At 45.2% G+C, this 18,535-nt stretch overlaps 1 protein-coding gene across 3 annotated transcripts in view; it reads left to right on the top strand.

Annotated features, from left to right (window-relative positions):
* Nucleotides 1-18,535, top strand: part of PIK3AP1 (phosphoinositide-3-kinase adaptor protein 1) — a 121,524-nt gene that overhangs the window by 61,625 nt on the left and 41,364 nt on the right. For all 3 annotated transcript variants that reach the window (XM_044935402.2, XM_044935403.1, XM_044935404.2), the window contains 5 exons: nt 2,864-3,008; nt 4,757-4,899; nt 5,421-5,553; nt 8,334-8,530; nt 11,413-11,602. In XM_044935402.2, the coding sequence (XP_044791337.1) occupies nt 2,864-3,008; nt 4,757-4,899; nt 5,421-5,553; nt 8,334-8,530; nt 11,413-11,602 (808 nt within the window). The remainder of the gene's footprint in view (nt 1-2,863; nt 3,009-4,756; nt 4,900-5,420; nt 5,554-8,333; nt 8,531-11,412; nt 11,603-18,535) is intronic.

Raw genomic sequence — 18,535 nt, 5'->3', positions numbered from 1 at the left:
TGGGTCTCCTTACAGTCCAAGGGACTCTCAAGAGTCTTCTCCAGCACCACAGTTCAAAAGCATCAATTCTTCGGCGCTCAGCTTTCTTTATAGTCCAACCCTCACATCCATACATGACCACTCGAAAAACCATAGCCTTGACTAGATGGACCTTTGTTGGCAAAGTAAGTCTCTGCTTTTGAATATGCTGTCTAGGTTGGTCATAACTTTCCTTCCAAGGAGTAAGCGTCTTTTAATTTCATGGCTGCAATCACCATCTGCAGTGATTTTGGAGCCCCAAAGAATAAAGTCTGACACTGTTTCCACTGTTTCCCCATCTATTTCCCACGAAGTGATGGGACTAGATGCCATGATCTTCGTTTTCTGAATGTTGAGCTTTAAGCCAAATTTTTCACTCTCCTCTTTCACTTTCCTGGCAATCTTGATTCTAGCTTGTGCTTCTTTGAGCCCAGCGTTTCTCATGATGTACTCTGCATATAAGTTAAATAAGCAGGGTGACAATATACAGCCTTGACATACTCCTTTTCCTATTTGGAACCAGTCTGTTGTTCCATGTCCAGTTCTAACTGTTGCTTCCTGACCTGCATACAGGTTTCTCAAGAGGCAGGTCAGGTGGTCTGGTATTCCCATCTCTTTCAGAATTTTCCACAGTTTATTGTGAGCCACACAGTCAAAGGCTTTGGCATAGTCAATAAAGCAGAAATAGATGTTTTTCTGGAACTCTCTTGCTTTTTTGATGATCCAGCAGATGTTGGCAATTTGATTTCTGGTTCCTCTGCCTTTTCTAAAACCAGCTTGAACATCTGGAAGTTCACGGTTCACGTATTGCTGAAGCCTGGCTTGGAGAATTTTGAGCATCACTTCACTAGCATGTGAGATGAGTGCAATTGTGTGGTAGTTTGGGCATTCTTTGGCATAACCTTTCTTTGGGATAGGAATGAAAACTGACCTTTTCCAGTCCTGTGGCCACTGCTGAGTTTTCCAAATTTGCTGGCATACTGAGTGCAGCACTTTCACAGCATCATCTTCCAGGATTTGAAATAGCTCAACTGGAATTCCATCACCTCCACTAGCTTTGTTCGTAGTGATGCTTTCTAAGGCCCACTTGACTTCACATTCCAGCATGTCTGGCTGTATGTGAGTGATCACACCATCGTGATTATCTGGGTTGTGATCTTTTTTGTACAGCTCTTCTGTGTATTCTTGCCACCTCTTCTTAATATCTTCTGCTTCTGTTAGGTCCATACCATTTCTGTCCTTTATTGAGCCCATCTTTGCGTGAAATGTTCCCTTGGTATCTCTAATTTTCTTGAAGAGATCTCTAGTCTTTCCCATTCTGTTGTTTTCCTCTATTCTTTGCATTGATTGCTGAGGAAGGCTTTTTATCTCTCCTTGTTATTCTTTGGAACTCTGCATTCAGATGCTTATATCTTTCCTTTTCTCCTTTGCTTTTTGCTTCTCTTCTTTTCACAGCTATTTGTATGGCCTCCTCAGACAGCCATTTTGCTTTTTTGCATTTCTTTTCCATGGGGTTGGTCTTGATCCCTGTCTCCTGTACAATGTCACGAACCTCTGTCCATAGTTCATCAGGCACTCTGTCTATCAAATCTAGTCCCTTAAATCTATTTCTCACTTCCACTGTATAATCATAAGGGATTTGATTTAGGTCATACCTGAATGGTCTAATGGTTTTCCCTACTTTCTTCAATTTCAGTCTGAATTTGGCAATAAGGGGTTCATGATCTGAGCCACAGTCAGCTTCTGGTCTTGTTTTTGCTGACTGTATAGAGCCTCTCCATCTTTATCCATCTGAGAAGAGCATAAATTAAAAAACTCAAGAAGTCTTCTGTAAATCAGTGCATCTTGCTCTGTAAGGCTGAGTCACCCAGAGGTCTTGGTAAAATGCAGACTCCGGTGTGGTGTCTGGTGGGTCCAGGCAGGGCTTGAGATTCTGCGTTTCTAACAAGCTTCCACAGATACCAATGCTGCTGATCCCTTGGCCTCACTTTGGATACCAAGGCTGATCTAGAATCAGTTCAGTTCAGTTGCTCAGTTGTGTCTGAGTCTTTGCCACCCCATGGACTGGAGCACGCCAGGCTTCCCTGTCCATCACCAACTCCCAGAGTTTGTTCAAATGCATGTCCATCACGTTGGCAATGCCATCAAACCATCTCATCCTCTGTCATCCCCTCTCCTCCCAGCTTCAATCTTTCCCAGCATCAGGGTCTTTTCCAGTAATTGTGTATGGATGTGAGAGTTGGACTATAAAGAAAGCTGAGTGCCGAAAAATTGATGCTTTTGTACTGTGGTGTTGGGGAAAATTCTTGAGCGTCCCTTGGACTGCAGGGAGATCCAACCAGTCCATCCTAAAGGAAATCAGTCCTGAATATTCTTTGGAAGGACTGATGCTGAAGCGGAAACTCCAATACTTTGGCTACTTGATACGAAGAACTGACTCACCGGAAAAGGCCCTGATCTAGAATACTGCTTCTCAAACTATCTGTGGTGAAGAACTTTTTAAAAATGTTGTTCTTTCAAGTTTCCAATTATGCCATGGACCAATACTTTTATAATGTACAACAAAAAAGAAATGCTATGAAAAAGTAAATAAACAGACATATAAAATACCAGCCCCAGGTTTTAAAATTATTATTAGGTTTGACAGACATAAGATGATCAAATTGCTATTAAGGGTTATAAATGTTCACTCTTGGGCTTTGTAACTGGTCTTTTGGGACCTGTGGCAAGCAGTCACTGCCTGGCAATGGACTGCAGACCCCACCCTGCCTGGAGCAGCTTCACTGGGGAGAGCTGGGGCTCCAAAAACCGGGGAGAAGGAACAATGACTGGTCTCCCATTCCAGGCCGAAACCACTGTCTACGTCATCGTGAGATGTAAGTTGGATGAGAAGGTGACAACAGAAGCCGAATTTTCTCGTGAGGATTCTCCCTCGATAAGGGTGGAAGCCAAGCTGGAGAATGAGTACACTGTTTCCGTGAAAGCTCCCAGTAAGTAGCCCGATTGACCTCCAGAAATGAGGCCTCTTGTGAAGAGGCCCCTTTTTTCCTTACCTTATTGACAGCTGTCTTTATCAGTCATTGAGAAAAGTGACAACCAAGATTTGGATTGGTTGTCATATTCTCTTGAAAGGAAGAAGAAATTGTAGAAGCATACATGTGTGATGGGGAGGAAATGGATATAGTACAATGTTTACAAAGTTAATGTATTAACATTTTTTAAAATTAGAGAAAAATAGGAAAAGTAGGGATAAAGTCATCTGATACCCTACCACTAGGTCTTCTTTGCCTTTGTTCCTAATTTTTAAAAACATAGTTGTTCCAATAGTATCTATTACCTTATATTCTGGTTTTCTTTATGTAACTTTAATTTATCCTGTCTCCATCCTTTTACCACTGTACTATTACATGGACTTTGAAACTCTCAATTTTATAATTTTTTTTTCTATTACAAAAGTAATGTGTGCTCAATATAGAAAACCTGGAGAATACAGTAACCATAAAAGAAAGTAGGTGGAAAATTACCCATATGCCCCCAAAGGAAATCACTGGTTTCTGTGTTTTCCCACATCTGTGTACAAAACTGTCTTGCAACCAACTTTCGTTACTTGAAAATACACTGTGAATATTTTCCCATGTTAATAAATATTCTTTTGACAAAATGATGCTTAATGGTTGCAAGGTAATCCAAGGTGTAGATGTGCCGTAATTTATAAAACTAGTCCCTTGAATTGAACCTGTATCTTAAAACCATAATTTTTAAAGATATATAATACTCAGCTGAATAGAAATATCTTTTAATTTTCATTTCCTCATTATTGCCTATTTATGTCACTTTTAATTTCTTATTGTCTTCTTGTTACTTTAAATGATGATGTATTGTGCATCTTTATGCATGCAGGTTTTGTGTTTGGCGTAGTGTCCTCGAGATGGAATTCCTCAAACACTGGGCGTTTTTAAGGGTCCTGAAAGATGATGCTTAGTTGCTTAATGGAATATTACTACTGCCAAGTTTATCTGCTATCTCATCACCAAAACAGGCCTTGTCACTTTGAATATGTTTGCTAATTTAATATGTTTCTAAAAAGTAGTCCATTGTTTTAATTTGCCTTTCTTTGATTACTAGCGAGGTTAAATATTTTTCCATGTTCTCTACTTGTCACATTTCCTCTTTTGTGAATCGAATCTTTGTGGTTGGTGCATTTTTAATTTTTTCTTTCCCCCTCAAAACCCCTTCCTGTGGTGTAGAAGAGAGAGCACTCAGGGAGAGCACACAGTAATGACGGCAGCCCAGCAAGTGAATCAGTTCTACTGGTGCGATGGGCGGAAGTGCGGAGTCCCACCGCCAGCATCCCCCCTGCCTAGGTGACCACTGGCCAGCATCTCCCCTGCCTCTGGTGACCACTGGCCTTTATATAAAGTGCTTTCAATTCAGCTCTTCTTCCTGTCTATTGACTCGGGGCCTGCAGTAGTGAGTAAAGCAGATGAAAATCTTCGAAAAGTTAAATTGCAGACCCAGTGCAGATGATCCCTCTGACACAGAGCTCTCCTGGTGTCGGTCTGCTCACCGCTTCTTCTGCTCTGTCCCTCACTTCCCAACCCTGCAGTTCACCTCCAAACCCTTTCTTCCAGTCCCCAGTTCATTTCTTTACCGTTTAAGTAATCCAGGAACACTTTCCCCTGTACTCTTAATAAAAAACACACACACACAGTTTTATAGTATCTTTTCTTCCATCCAGACCTTTCATCTGGGAATGTTTCTCTGAAGATATATTCCGGGGACTTAGTGGTGTGTGACACCATTATCAGCTATTATACTGACATGGAGGAAATTGGGAATTTATTGTCCAATGCTGCAAATCCTGTGGAGTTCATGTGTCAGGTAAGGACGATGAAAGGACCCCAGGGTTTTCTGTGCCTGTAGTTTCTGCTCACAGTTCACAATCTGAAATCTGTTGGGTGGGAGATTGTTGTTGTTGATCAGTTGCTCAGTTGGACTGTGGCATGCCAGACTTCCCTGTCCTTCACCATCTCCCAGAACTTGCTCAAACCCATGTCCATTGAGTCGGTGATGCCATCCAACCATCTCATCCTCTGTCATCCCCTTCTTCTCCTGACCTCAATCTTTCCCAGCATCCCGGTCTTTTCCAATGAGTTGGCTCTTCGCATCAAGTGGCCAAAGTATTGGAGTTCCAGCTTCAGCATCAGTCCTTTCAATGAATATTCAGGGTTGATTCCCTTTAGGACTGACTGATTTGATCTCCTTGTTGTCCAAGGGACTCTCAAGAGTCTTCTCCAGCACCACAGTTTGAAAGCATCAATTAAGGCAAAAAGATGTAACAGTATGAAAAGGGTGGGAGATAGCTGGATTTAAGATCTGACCGTCTTCACTTTTGTATTTAGGCCTTTAAAATTGTGCCCTACAACACGGAGACCCTTGATAAACTGCTAACGGAGTCCCTGAAGAACAATATTCCTGCAAGTGGGCTGCACCTCTTTGGAATCAACCAGCTGGAAGAAGAAGACATGATGACGAGTAAGTTGACAGTTAAAACTCAAGAAAAAGGCCGCAGGTCGATTTCAGTTGGTCGGTTTCAGCATGCAGTCAGCCTGTGCTCATGCTTTCTACTGAATCCTGCTCTTCTGTTCATCCTCTGAGAAACATTCTTCTCTGGTCAGCCTGGGATTCTAAATTATAAGCCCAAATATCTCGCTCCCTTACTAAATACCCTCTGTGGTTCCCACTTGTCTTCTAAGGTCCAAACTGCTTAACCTTTCACAAGCCCTTCCCCAGGAGCTCCTGTAGTGTTTCTGCTCTCACCCCTCTCTGTTCTCTCCCTTGGCTTCTATGCTCTGCTCTACGGAAGGTATGAACATCTTTTACCTAATGAAGGTTCTACCCTGCCTCTTGCTACCTCAACCTTTGAGAGTACAGCTTCTTCCTCCCCTCCTCCTGCAGCAGCTTAGGAAGCACTTCCTCAGGTAGGTCCCACCTACATGCTGTAGGCTCCCCTTGCATGTTGGGTTCTTGTACTCTTCAGCTTTGTCTGTCTTTTTTGCTGGTCTGTCAGCTGGATGATGGAGAAGGCAATGGCACCCCACTCCAGTACTCTTGCCTGGAAAATCCCATGGACGGAGGAGCCTGGTGGGCTGCAGTCCATGGGGTTGTGAAGAGTCAGGCACGACTGAGCGACTTCACTTTCACTTTTCACCTTCATGCATTGGAGAAGGAAATGGCAACCCACTCCAGTGTTCTTGCCTGGAGAATCCCAGGGACAGCGTAGCCTGGTGGGCTGCCGTCTATGGGGTCGCACAGAGTTGGACACGACTGAAGCGACTTAGCAGCAGCAGCAGCTGGATGAACACAGGGACTGTGCCTGGTGGCTCACAGTAGGCACAAAACAATTATTTGTTTGACGAGGAAGGAGCAGTCTTGTGGGCATGTGTCCCTTGCTAGGAGCTGGGAGAACCACTTGCATGGGGATGGTGCCCTGCACGCTGGACTGGATGCTTGTTATGGCACTTTTGTGGATGCCATTTTTCCTTCACGCCGCAACTGCACTGCCCAGGAGGAACCCAAGTCTCTGGTTACTCACTGCCTGCATTTTATCCTTCCACAGCCTCTGAGAGCCATAAGGATGAGGTTATATTACCTTCAAGTACTTCTCCTGGGGGCATTTTCTTGTTGCCTCTCCCCATTTTCCTACTAGGGAATATTCTTGCATCACTTTCAGCGGGTGTTAATATTCCCTATTTGGGCTCAGGAGAGAATATTTTGTAGCTTGACAATCATGGGTGATCCTGGGAACGTTTTCAGACCTTCGTTCCAAAGATTATATCCTGGTGAATAGGATGCTGGGCTTGTCTTTTCGTTGTTTTTTTTTTTTTTGATTTTTTTCAACATGGACCATTTTAAAAGTTTTTATTGAATTTATTGCGGTATTGTTTTTGTTGTTTATGTTCTGTTTTTTTGGTTGCAAGGCATGTGGGATGTTAGCTCCTTGACCAGGGATTGAGCCCAAACCCCCTGCATTGTAAGGCAAAGTCTTAACCACTGGACCACCACAATGTCCCTGGGTTTGTCTTATTAAAAAAATACATATACATATTTATGTATACACACACACACACATATATAAGACATATGTATATATACATATATTTATCTGTTTATTTATCTATCACTTTTGGACTTCCCTCATAGCTCAGTTGGTAAAGAATCTGCCTGCAATGCAGGAGACCCCGATTTGATTCCTGGGTTGGGAAGATCCCCTGCAGAAGGAAAAGGCTACCCACTCCAGTATTCTGGCCTGGAGAATTCCATGGACTGTATAATCCATGGGGTCACAAAGAGCTGGATACAACTGAGTGACCCTCATTTTCACTTTCACTTTGGGCTTGGAAATCAACTTTTATAAAAATTAAAAAAGAGATTTGTCCCCAACTTCCCAAAACAAACATGTCTATTTCCTTGGTTGAGTTTGACTTGCTGTATCACGTATTGGTAGGTGGAGGGGCTCATGGGGACCAATGACTCTCAGGAGCACTTTGTTTCTCATGAATCAGAAGGTTCATGGACATCCTGGGGTTCGTGTACGTTAATAACATCACTCAAAACCTGTCCTCAACAAAGAGCTCACCAAAAACCACCTCGTTAATCCTCCCAGGTCCCTTTGAGATAGTATGGAAATATTTTCTAGTTCAAAACTAAAGGTCATGGACCGTTCAAGTAACAGCATCAGGATTACTTGGCACATGTTATGAAACTGGGCATAAGAGCTAAGAAGATGAATTTTTTTTCCCCCACGCCACACAGTTTGCGGGATCTTAGTTCCCTGACTAGAAATTGAACGTGTGCCCACAGTAGTGAAAGCACCGAGTCCTAACCACTGGATCACCAGGGAAGTCCCAGGATTTCTTTCGTTTAATCAGCATACATAAAGCGGTTATTTTAAAGTGTTCTGAAATTTGAAGAGATGTTCAAAAGACGATCCCTGTTGCTCTTCATGGCTGCTTTTTAAAAAAAATCCTTAGCATATCCACGTATTTTGAACTGGTGTTATTTCTCAGGATTCGCCAATCCTTTTAGAGAAAGGAGGCAGGATATTAATGATAGATTTGGTAATCAGTTGACACATCATTTCTTCTGTCATCTTCAGCGGTGCCCCAGAGGAAGCCGTTAGATGTTAGGTCAGTCAACCAGGAAGCAATGGTTGAGCATCTGCTGGGTGCCATATTAGGTTTCCAGTGTCATCTCCATGAGCCTGGTGCCCTGGGCTTTCTCTGATCATTTCATTTTGCTTGACAATTTTTCAGATCAAAGGGATGAAGAGCTGCCCACTCTGTTGCACTTTGCTGCCAAGTACGGCCTGAAGAACCTCACTGCCTTGTTGCTCACCTGCCCGGGAGCCATACAGGCCTACAGCGTTGCCAACAAGCACGGCCACTATCCGAACACCATCGCCGAGAAGCATGGTTTCCGGGACCTGCGGCAGTTCATCGACGAGTATGTGGTAAGGTCAAGGCGGGAGAGGCCCCGGGAATGGGAAATGCACCATGTGGTCCCCAGGGCTGCCTTTGCACCAAAGATCTGGGTGGACTTCATCTCTAGCATGTTCTCATGTGCCTCTGCTGGCAGAGCCAGTATACGCGGGCTGAAGAGATGAGCCCTGGAGTCACATGTCGTGCATGCGTGCGTTCTAAGTCACTTCAGTTGTGTCCAACTTTTTGCGACCCATGGACTGTAGCCCACCAGGTGCCTCTGTTCATGGGATTCTCCAGGCAACACTGGAGTGGGTTGCCATGCCCTCCTCCAGGGGATCTTCCTCACCCAGGATTGAACGCAGGATCAAACCTGCAGCTCTTAACGTCTCCTGCATCGGCAGGCAGGTTCTTTACCACTAGTGTCCCCTGGGAAGCCTGGAGTCACATGGACCTGGGTCCAGTTTCCTTATCAATACTTGTTAGCCACATGACTTTGGGCAAATCATGGATCTATATTCTTTCCCTTTCTGTTTCCTAATATGCGGGAGAAAGATGATAATAGTTCTACTTTTAGGGTTGTTTTGAGGATAAAAAGAGATAATGTAGGTAAAGCACTAAAATCCACCCTTGAAAAACTTACAGAGTCATTTGTTGAGTGAATCTGCTGAGGGCAGATGCCAACTCTTCTTTCCAGCTGCCTCCCCACCCACCTCCAAGGCACTTGGCAGAATGTTCCCAGCTGCTTCACCCACCGTCAAGCCCAGGTTAACTGTTAAGCTTGGTTCCTTTCTTAGCACTGACCATAGTAAAACTCTGCATCTGAGGCTACAGGGAGGCCAGCCGTGAGGCCCCGCCTCCTGACAACCTCTCTCACTTTCTGAGCTTCTGCCTGTCTTTAGGTTTAACTGCTTCTCTAGTTTAGGATCCACAGATCCTTCTCGATCATTGACTTGGGGGTCCTTCTTTGAGTGTAATCTCACCCTGTATCTTGGCCTTGATACATGCCCCAAAATTCCTTCCATTGTTTTGGAGGCAGATGCCCTTTGTGACTCCACCCTTTTCTGGTTTTCTTCCGTTTTCACGATTCACAGCAGCAACGCGGAAATAGCTCAGCCTCTCATATGAGGCTATGACCTCAAAAGGAACAATGAACACAATCCAGTCTTGTTTTCTACCTCCAGACAGGAGTGAGCCTGACACCTCCCCAGAAACTTACCCCTCTGCTCTGGACTTGACAATCTACAAGGCAATGACTCACTGAGATTATATATAGAGAGGCCCCCAAAATTTGGGGAGTGATTAAATATATTGAATGAATAGAATAGCTAGAGTGCTTATTTGGTGTATCATTGGCATAAATGAAGCTAAAAGGTACTTACAGTCTAGAAGCATTTACTTGGCTTCACTTTGGAGTCAAAAATGTATAAAAGGCAGTGTTAGGTTTCCCTGCCAATAGTTTTTGTTAAGAGCATGCTGTGTTCAGATTAATGACCACTATTTATTGCATTTATTTGATTGGCAAATGCATTGTCTCCTTGAGTCCTCCCCACTATTCTTTGAAGTTGACAGTATTGTTATCTTTCTTCAGCAAAGGAGGAAAAGGGCCTCAAAAGACAGAGTAGTTGTGCCAAGGGCCCCACACTTGTCAGGGTGGAGATAGGATGTGAACCTAGTTGATGCTAAAGCTGGGGCCCATTATCCTACTTTATGTCACAGGGACGTGGAAAGATGCATGTCCAGTTTGCACTGAAGTTAATCTGGTTCACATGTGTCGTATCATCTTTGTTCTCAGACTATAATCCCTTCAACCAATGCATCTCCAGCTTTGCCCCGCAAAGGTCGTCCCTCCATGTTGTTCATGATTCCAGAGAACCATCCCATTTCCTCTTTCCATCATATCAAAACCAAAAGCCAGGCTCTGAGTCTCCAACACTCCACAGCTGTCACCTGGTTTGTTTCTTGGGGTTCATCAGGAAACCAACGCAGAGTGTCAAGAGCAGATTAGTGCTCTTGGGGTAGTGATGATGAAAATGAGGATTTTTGTGGGTTGATGCTGAAATAAGGATTGTGAAACACCAGAGTTTCTTACCAGGAGAAGTTGTGCAGGGGTTTCAGAGAAGTCACCTCTCTGGCTTCACCACCACCTGGAGGCAGAATGACAGAAGGGGACGGGTCTCTCTGACTTCAGTGCATTTCACCCAAGACCACCTCTCTTTCTGGACACAGGATTTAAAACTGAGGTGGGCACTTTGGAGAAGTGCGGTCAGGCACTTTGGAGCAGCCTAATATAAGGAACAAGGATAGGTAAACCAAGTTCCCAAGGGACTTCTGACTATGCAACTTAGCTGCAGCCCTGTTTAGTCCATTTGACTTTCCATCTGGCTAATCTGCAAAGGTTCCACCTTTGTGGCCATTTGTTCCCATTTGAGGAACCACTAAGGTATGGTAGAAAAGTCAGAAGCCAGGATTGCGGATCATTGAGTAAGGCACTAGATTTTTCTGAGCTTTGGTTTTCTCGTCTGTGAACGAGAAGCAGCAGTGGAAAGGACGTCAGGATAGACTGCATAAGCACATCCCTAGCCTTCCCTGACACATCAAAGGCGCTCATGAGAAGGTGGCAGATTTGTATCCTTCAGGCATTGGACATTTAACAGACGTCCCCTCTGAGTGCCTAATTGCTCCTTAGTGTTGGAGGAAGATACAAAGGTGAAAGCAAAGGACATACAACAAGGACTTGGAGCCTGGCTCCTCAAGGAGCTTTCAGTCTGGTGGGAAATAGACCTGCACACCCAGTTGCAACCCTGATTCTTGTGAGCCTTTACTCGACTGTCATGAGGCCACTCGCACACCCGACGCTGCCCAGAGAGCCCGGCTGTGTCAGCGTGCCTGTGGGGCCCTCCCTCTCTTTCAGGAAACTGTGGACATGCTGAAGAGTCACATAAAGGAGGAGCTGATGCAAGGGGAGGAGGCTGACTCTGTGTATGAGTCCATGGCCCACCTGTCCACGGACCTGCTCATGAAGTGCTCCCTCAACCCCGGCTGTGACGAGGAGCTGTACGAGTCCATGGCGGCCTTCGTCCCAGCTGCCACCGAGGACCTCTGTAAGTCGCCCGGCTCAGTTCTGCTTCTGTCTTTCTGCTGACAAAAGCGTTTCTTCCTTCTGCTGTGTGTGGGGGAAGTCCCTTGCTTACCCTTACCCCAACTCCGGAGAGATGAAGATCCCATTTTACACAAAGTTAGACAGGTCATCATGTACTATGACAAGCAGAATTGTTCTCCAAACTTCCTGCTTTGTTACGGGAAAGTTTAAGCAGGGGCCTGGAAGGCAGAGTTGATGAAAAGTGTTGCCTTCAGATCCCAGAAGTGAAATCAGTGGCTTTTGACTCTTATCAGTCCCAACAGTCCCTTTTTTATAGCACACATTCGGTAATGCTCCCCCATCCACTACGCTGACATGAGATTTGTATAATATAACCTATGTATTAATACACATGAAATTTTTAGAAATCAAATATTGCCCTGATTGAAATATAGAAGAGAACTAGGAGAGGAATGCTCGGGGTACCTGCCCCTGAGGACGTGGCGATTGGGCAGACGCGGGCACCTGCTCTCTGAATCACTGGCACTGTCACGGCTGCAAATGCTGGCTGATATGTTCATTGTTTTGGTGACTTGGCTACTACCAGCAGGGCTGGCATCAATGCCTGGATTTTCCTACATAGTGAGCGATTTCCCGTTTCTCCTCCCCATTTTTATAGTAATGGAATTCCTGGAAAGTTTAATATATATGAAAATGATGCAAAGGTACAAGTTGTATTTTATAAATGAAGTAGTTTAGCTTCTAGGCTCAGAAAATTATGAAAAGCTTTTTACTGGATTAATGTATAATAAACTTATTTCCAAAATATCATATCTCCAGGACATGATTTTTTTTGTAAATTGCTTAACAAATTTTGCCCTTTTTTTATCTTAATTGTTTTATTCAATAGCAAAAATAGCACATTCTTCCAAATATTGGAAACAAAAATGTAGAACCAAGTTACTAAAAGTCTATGACTCCACTCCACCAACACTATAGCACTTCAGTTTGGTAGATACGTTTTGCCCATATTTTTCCTTATACCTGCTGATATTAATTTTAAAAATATATACACGTGTATATGTATAAACCGATCTGTACGAATACACACATATGTATAAATACATGTCATAAGCAGTTATTGTTTAAACTCATGTGTGGGTCTAGCGAAATATTTTAAAGTCATGAGGGACCCAAAATAGCGCTGTCCCCCCGCACTGAAGGTGTTGTAGCCTCTTTCTGCCTTCTGCTCAATGCTAGTCGTGTATCATAGTGACAACCCAAAATACCCTCACAGATCTCCCAAATACCCTGCAGAGGGCAGTGCCACTCGCCTGGAGAACCACTGGTCTAAATAACACTGGACTTCAATGCGCATGTCAGCGCTGAAGCAGGAGGACCACACACCTGGCCCTCTAAGAGCCTTCTTATCATGTTACCATTATTCGCTCTGAGATGCTAAGAACTCTGAAACACTGCCTACATCTTCGCTGTCCTTCCCTCTGGTCTAATTAGTAGATTCAAGAAAGACAAGACAAATACTTAGCAACACATCTATCAGCTCTTTTGATGGAGGACTTTCTAGAATGAGCTGGATTGAGTACTGCCAACTTTCAGCCTGAGAGGAAGACCATAGGGATCTGGCCCCATAGGGAGTGGAGCCTGATTTTCCCACCTATGAACAGAAAAGCAGACACAAAGAGGGTGTTTTGGAGCCGCAAATGTGGTCAGGTTGGGTGGCCAGAAGCGAACCCTGGTACTGCAGGGCCTTTGACGCTGCAACCCCAACACCTGGAAGGTGTGGTCCTGTGGTTGTTAGGTGCTTCCCCGTCAGACTGGCTGCTGCTCTGGGGGCGGGGAAGAAAGAGGGAAAGAGTGGTAGAAACTCTCTCCCAGCACCTGACTGGGAGGACCGAGGTGCTGATGGAAGCTCTTCCCAAATGAGCCGTGACCCAGCAGGGAGGTGAGGAGAGAAGGTGTCATCCCCACCGTCCACATCCTCTCCCTCCCTGAATCCTCTAAGCAGCCAGACAGGGGTACTCTTAATTACCTGCACTTTACAAATGGGGAAACTGAGGCACAGAGAAGTTAAGCAGCTCTCCCAAGGTCTCACAGCTAATAAGTGATACAGCCCAGGTTTGAACCCGGGTCTCTCTGTCTCTAGGACTACATTCCTTACTCTGCACCAGAAATTTTCATCTAAAACCACAAATTTGTAGTCCTGGTTTCTGTTTAGAAAAACCATCCAGCAGCTCCAGCCAGGCTTCCTCTTTCTGTGGCCCAGATGTTGGCTCACGAAACAGCCTCTGGTGCCCTCTGGCCCTTGCACACCCATCCCTCTCTCCATGGACCCAGCAAGCAATTCTGGAGCATCGGCGTTTCGGCCACTTACCTCTCCCCGTTGTTGGTGAGAAAATGGGGTGCAGGGGAGATGCGGTCCTTTGCAGTCTGGAACACAGGCCCATTCACGAAAGAACATTTGGAGAACAAGAAGTACTCCTGTGGGAAGCCAGAGACCATGCATCAACATTTCTGCCCTGGGTCCCTATGGTGGAGCAGCTGGACAATGAGAGAAGCCCCCACTTTACTGGCAGTTGATTTAGTGTTGACAGAGAGCCTTAACCCCCGTTATGCCTCTGGATGTTCCAGCACACAAATCCTCCTACCACATCGGTGCAGAGCTGGCGGGAACACTAAGGGCAGCCATCCCACTCCTCCTGGTCTGCCAGGCCTCTCACAGTGGGAGCCCTGAGCCTCTCCAGCACTTTCCAAGGCAGCGGAGTGCTAGGGAGCTTGCCTGGTCTGCGGCCAGTTGGCAACTTGTAAAGTTACATGGGGCCAGGATAGGGTAGGGGGAGATTCTGGTTGCCTTGGAGCTAGCAGGAGGCCACAGACAGGCAGGCTATAAAATTCGGCTGTTTGGGGAATGGGCAAAGGAAACCCAGTGCATTTTTCACTTTCCAGATCATATAAACTCTGAATTTTCTGAATCTAGATATGATTTGTGTTTCTGTCTGTGGTTTAACCTTGAGAATGACTACTGGCCCAGAAGCAGCAGTCACTGGTACCTGGGGAGGAACCATTCATTTTACTACCAGTGGCCAGCAACTCTAGGAGAGAAGGCAGGTTAGGTCATAAACAAGCAGGGCAAACCGATCAGTCTAAGACGTATGTTTCTAACAGCACCCAGCACAGTTATCACTGGGAACATCTGCCTTTAGTGCACTGCTTTTATCTCTGTGATCTCATGTGATCATCCTGGGGCTTGGCGGATAATCCTCTTCATTTTAAAGAGAAATGGCCACCAAGGTGCAAAAACTAAGTAACTTTCTTAAGTCCCGTCGAGAAAGAACTGGGTCAGGAAGCTGGGTCTGCAGATTCCCAGGGATCCAGGCTCTCAGCTGCCCACTGGGTTGGAGGACCCTCCTGGCCTGCCCTTCCTCTCAGGTCTACACTTGCCTGCCATGGGACAGATACAGGAGAGTTACTTCTAAACTGAATAGCAGAGGTTATCAGTGTCTCGCTCTGTTACAATTCAACCCTAGAAGCTGAAAATAAATGTATTAAGGAAACTAGGCTGTGTTTATTCACTAACTGACTCACTGACTCATTCACTCATCCGCTCACAGGACAACATAGTGGATGCAGCTAGGCCAGCTCATACCATTGCGCCAGAGTTCATCTAACTATGTTGGGACAAATCTGCCCCTTTCTTTTTTTTTTTTTTAATTTTTATTTTTTAACACCAAAAACATTTTGTATTGGGGTATAGCCAATTAACAATGTTGTGATAATTTCAAGTGAACAGTGAAGGGACTCAGCCATACATGTATCTATTCTCCGCCAACCCCTTCTCCCATCTAGGGTGGCACATATCATTGAGCAGAGTTCCATGTGCCATACAATAGGTTTTTGTTGGTTCGGTTCAGCTCAGTTCAGTTGCTCAGTCATGTCCGACTCTTTGCGACCCCATGAATTGAAGCACTCCAGGCCTCCCTGTCCATCACCAACTCCCAGAGTTCACCCAAACTCATGTCCATCGAGTCAGTGATGCCATCCAGCCATCTCATCCTCTGTCGTCCCTTTCTCCTCCTGCCCCCAACCCCTCCCAGCATCAGAGTCTTTTCCAATGAGTCAACTCTTCGCATGAGGTAGCCAAAGTGTTGGAGTTTCAGCTTTAGCATCAGTCCTTCCAAAGAATACCCAGGACTGATCTCCTTTAGAATGGACTGGTTGGACCTCCTTGCAGTCCAAGGGACTCTCAAGAGTCTTCTCCAACACCACAGTTCAAAAGCATCAATTTTTCGGCCCTCAGCCTTCTTCACAGTCCAGCTCTCACATCCATACATGACCACTGGAAGGACCATAGCCTTGACTAGACGGACCTTTGTTGGCAAAGTAATGTCTCTGCTTTTGAATATGCTATCTAGGTTGGTCATAACTTTCCTTCCAAGGAGTAAGTGTCTTTTAATTTCATGGCTGCAATCACCATCTGCAGTGATTTTGGAGCCCAAAAAAATAAAGTCTGACACTGTTTCCCCTGTTTCCCCATCTATTTCCCATGAAGTGATGGGACCAGATGCCATGATCTTAGTTTTCTGAATGTTGAGCTTTAAGCCAACTTTTTCACTCTCCTCTTTCACTTTCATCAAGAGGCATTTTAGTTCCTCTTCACTTTCTGCCATAAGGATGGTGTCATCTGTATATCTGAGGTTATTGATATTTCTCCCAGCAATCTTGATTCCAGCTTGTGCTTATCTTCCATAAGATAAGCACAGTGTTTCTCATGACGTACTCTGCATATAAGTTAAATAAGCAGGGTGACAGTATACAGCCTTGACGTACTCCTTTTCCTATTTGGAACCAGTCTGTTGTTCCATGTCCAGTTCTAACTGTTGCTTCCTGACCTGCATACAGGTTTATCCATTTTAAATCTTCCTCTTTCTGACTTAAGTTTTGGAAAGGGGATAGTAATAAGGTCCCCAAAGGAAATCCAACCAACTACTAAGTAGGAGGGTTGTCAGAGAGGCTCCCAGTGTTGAATTAAAGGGGCTGGGGAGCAGTGTTGAGTTCTGATCCTGAGATTTTGGGGCCCTTCCCCTGAACTTGTGCATGTGCGTGCATGTACACACACACACACACACACACACACACACACACTCCTCACCATCGCTGTCTTTAGTTTAGATATGCTGCCACCAAGTGGTAGCTATGTGTATTTGTTATTATCAGACTTGCAACTTTGCTCCCAGTTCTCTTGACAAGTTTGTGTTTAAGAGCCCCACAGATTTAAACCATCATGTTCCACACCATACGATATAATAAATAAATGTTTTTAGGGTAAGCTTATGGAAACACTAAACGAAAACTATGGCACATCTCTCTCTGGGTGACTTCACTATCTGTTGATCTTTTTCTCATTTACTTCTTTTGCTTCTGTCTTTGCCTTCAGAGAATGGTACAGTGGTCCTGTCGGTCCTTTGACTTAGGTAACACATTTAGGTCACTTTGTTGAGGCTCTGGGTGCTAAGGCCTCAGGAGCCTCTCTGGGTCCAGCTGTTTCCCAGGTAATCCACTTGTGGAGTTAGCGCTGCTTGAATATCTCAGAGGATTGTCTTTCTCCGTCAGGAGAAAGGAAAAAAAGGAGAAACATGCGGTGTCTTGCTACTGGGAACTAAACTCACACGTGTCACTCTAATCCATCCCAGAGGGCTGCTGCGCTTCTGGGACTCCTGCTTTGAACCTTCCTCTTGTGCCCCTGCTCCCTCCACCTGGTTCTGTGGATCAAGTTTGCCTTCAATGGAGAGAGCCAACTCAGCCCAAGCTAACGGCCCAAGCTAACTAACGTGATGACTTCTCTTAGCAACCTCCTTGGTAACTGGCGTCTTTGTAACAGATCATCTCCAGTAGTGTTTTCTTTACCTGAGCTCTCTGGTTACAGTCCCTCTCTGCCAGCTGGGTCCCCTCTGAGGTGGGGCATAGCTGGGCCCAGTGAAGGTCCTCACAGCCCTGATATGTAAGATCTGAGCCCCCCGAAGGACCATTTGTAAGCAGTCCATTAAGTTACTGAAACATGCCGCCTTCCCCATCTGCGCGCTTTTTTCTCTCAAGATCTTCTTACCCGCAGGGAACTCACTCTGAGGCAGGGCTGGCCCTTCTTGTCTTGTGTGGGGCTGAAACTGACCTAGTGAAGCCAAGGGAGCCTCAAGACACTTCTGACTTCTGCAGCTTTTCCCTCCTTTAGATGTACAAGAACTGTGTTGCAAATATAGGCATTTAGTGAAAGAGCACTGGATTGAATGTTTTCAAGTTAATTAAGTTAAACTCCTCACCACCAGCAGCGACCTTGCCCACCTCTGCAGCTGCACAGCTGTGGGCAGGCCTTCCTCAGGGCACTGCCCACAAGTCAGTTTGCAACTGGACATGTACCTGCTTCTCTGGTACCTGCTCCTACTAACGTTAGCAAATATCATCTACAGGCCCTACACCACAGACATTTGATTATTTCTTGACTTTGAGGGTTGCCAGAAAATAAGAAGTCATCCTAGATGTTGTGGTGTGAAATTATTTGTCGACATTACAACGCAAGGACTTCACTTCTCCAACAAGTGGTAGTAAGACATCTGTGAGATGCCCCCAAAGGTGGAACATCTGTGGCTGCTCCCGGCTGCCCATTTTTTTGGCTGTGTCTCCATCCATCCGCCCGTGCTGGTCATGCTGCCTGCATTGCCCTTCTCTTTTCTCAGCTTGGAAAATGCCCAGATCCCTTCCCAAAGCCCAAAGACCTCCATAGCCATGTATTCATTTGCTTCTTCCTCATTAGTCTGTTCACTTTCACATTCATTCAACAACATTTATCGGCCTACTCAAGTGTTTAAGTCACCGCACCAGGTGACAAGGAGTCAGCAAATAAGCCAGCATGGTCCCTGCCTTCTAGCACTTCCCTTCTAGTGGG

Source organism: Bubalus bubalis, chromosome 23 (genome assembly GCF_019923935.1).
Source record: "Bubalus bubalis isolate 160015118507 breed Murrah chromosome 23, NDDB_SH_1, whole genome shotgun sequence".
NCBI classification, from domain to species: Eukaryota; Metazoa; Chordata; class Mammalia; order Artiodactyla; family Bovidae; genus Bubalus; species Bubalus bubalis.
Note: the sequence above shows the minus strand (reverse complement) of the source record. Positions and strands in the feature narration are given on the sequence as shown.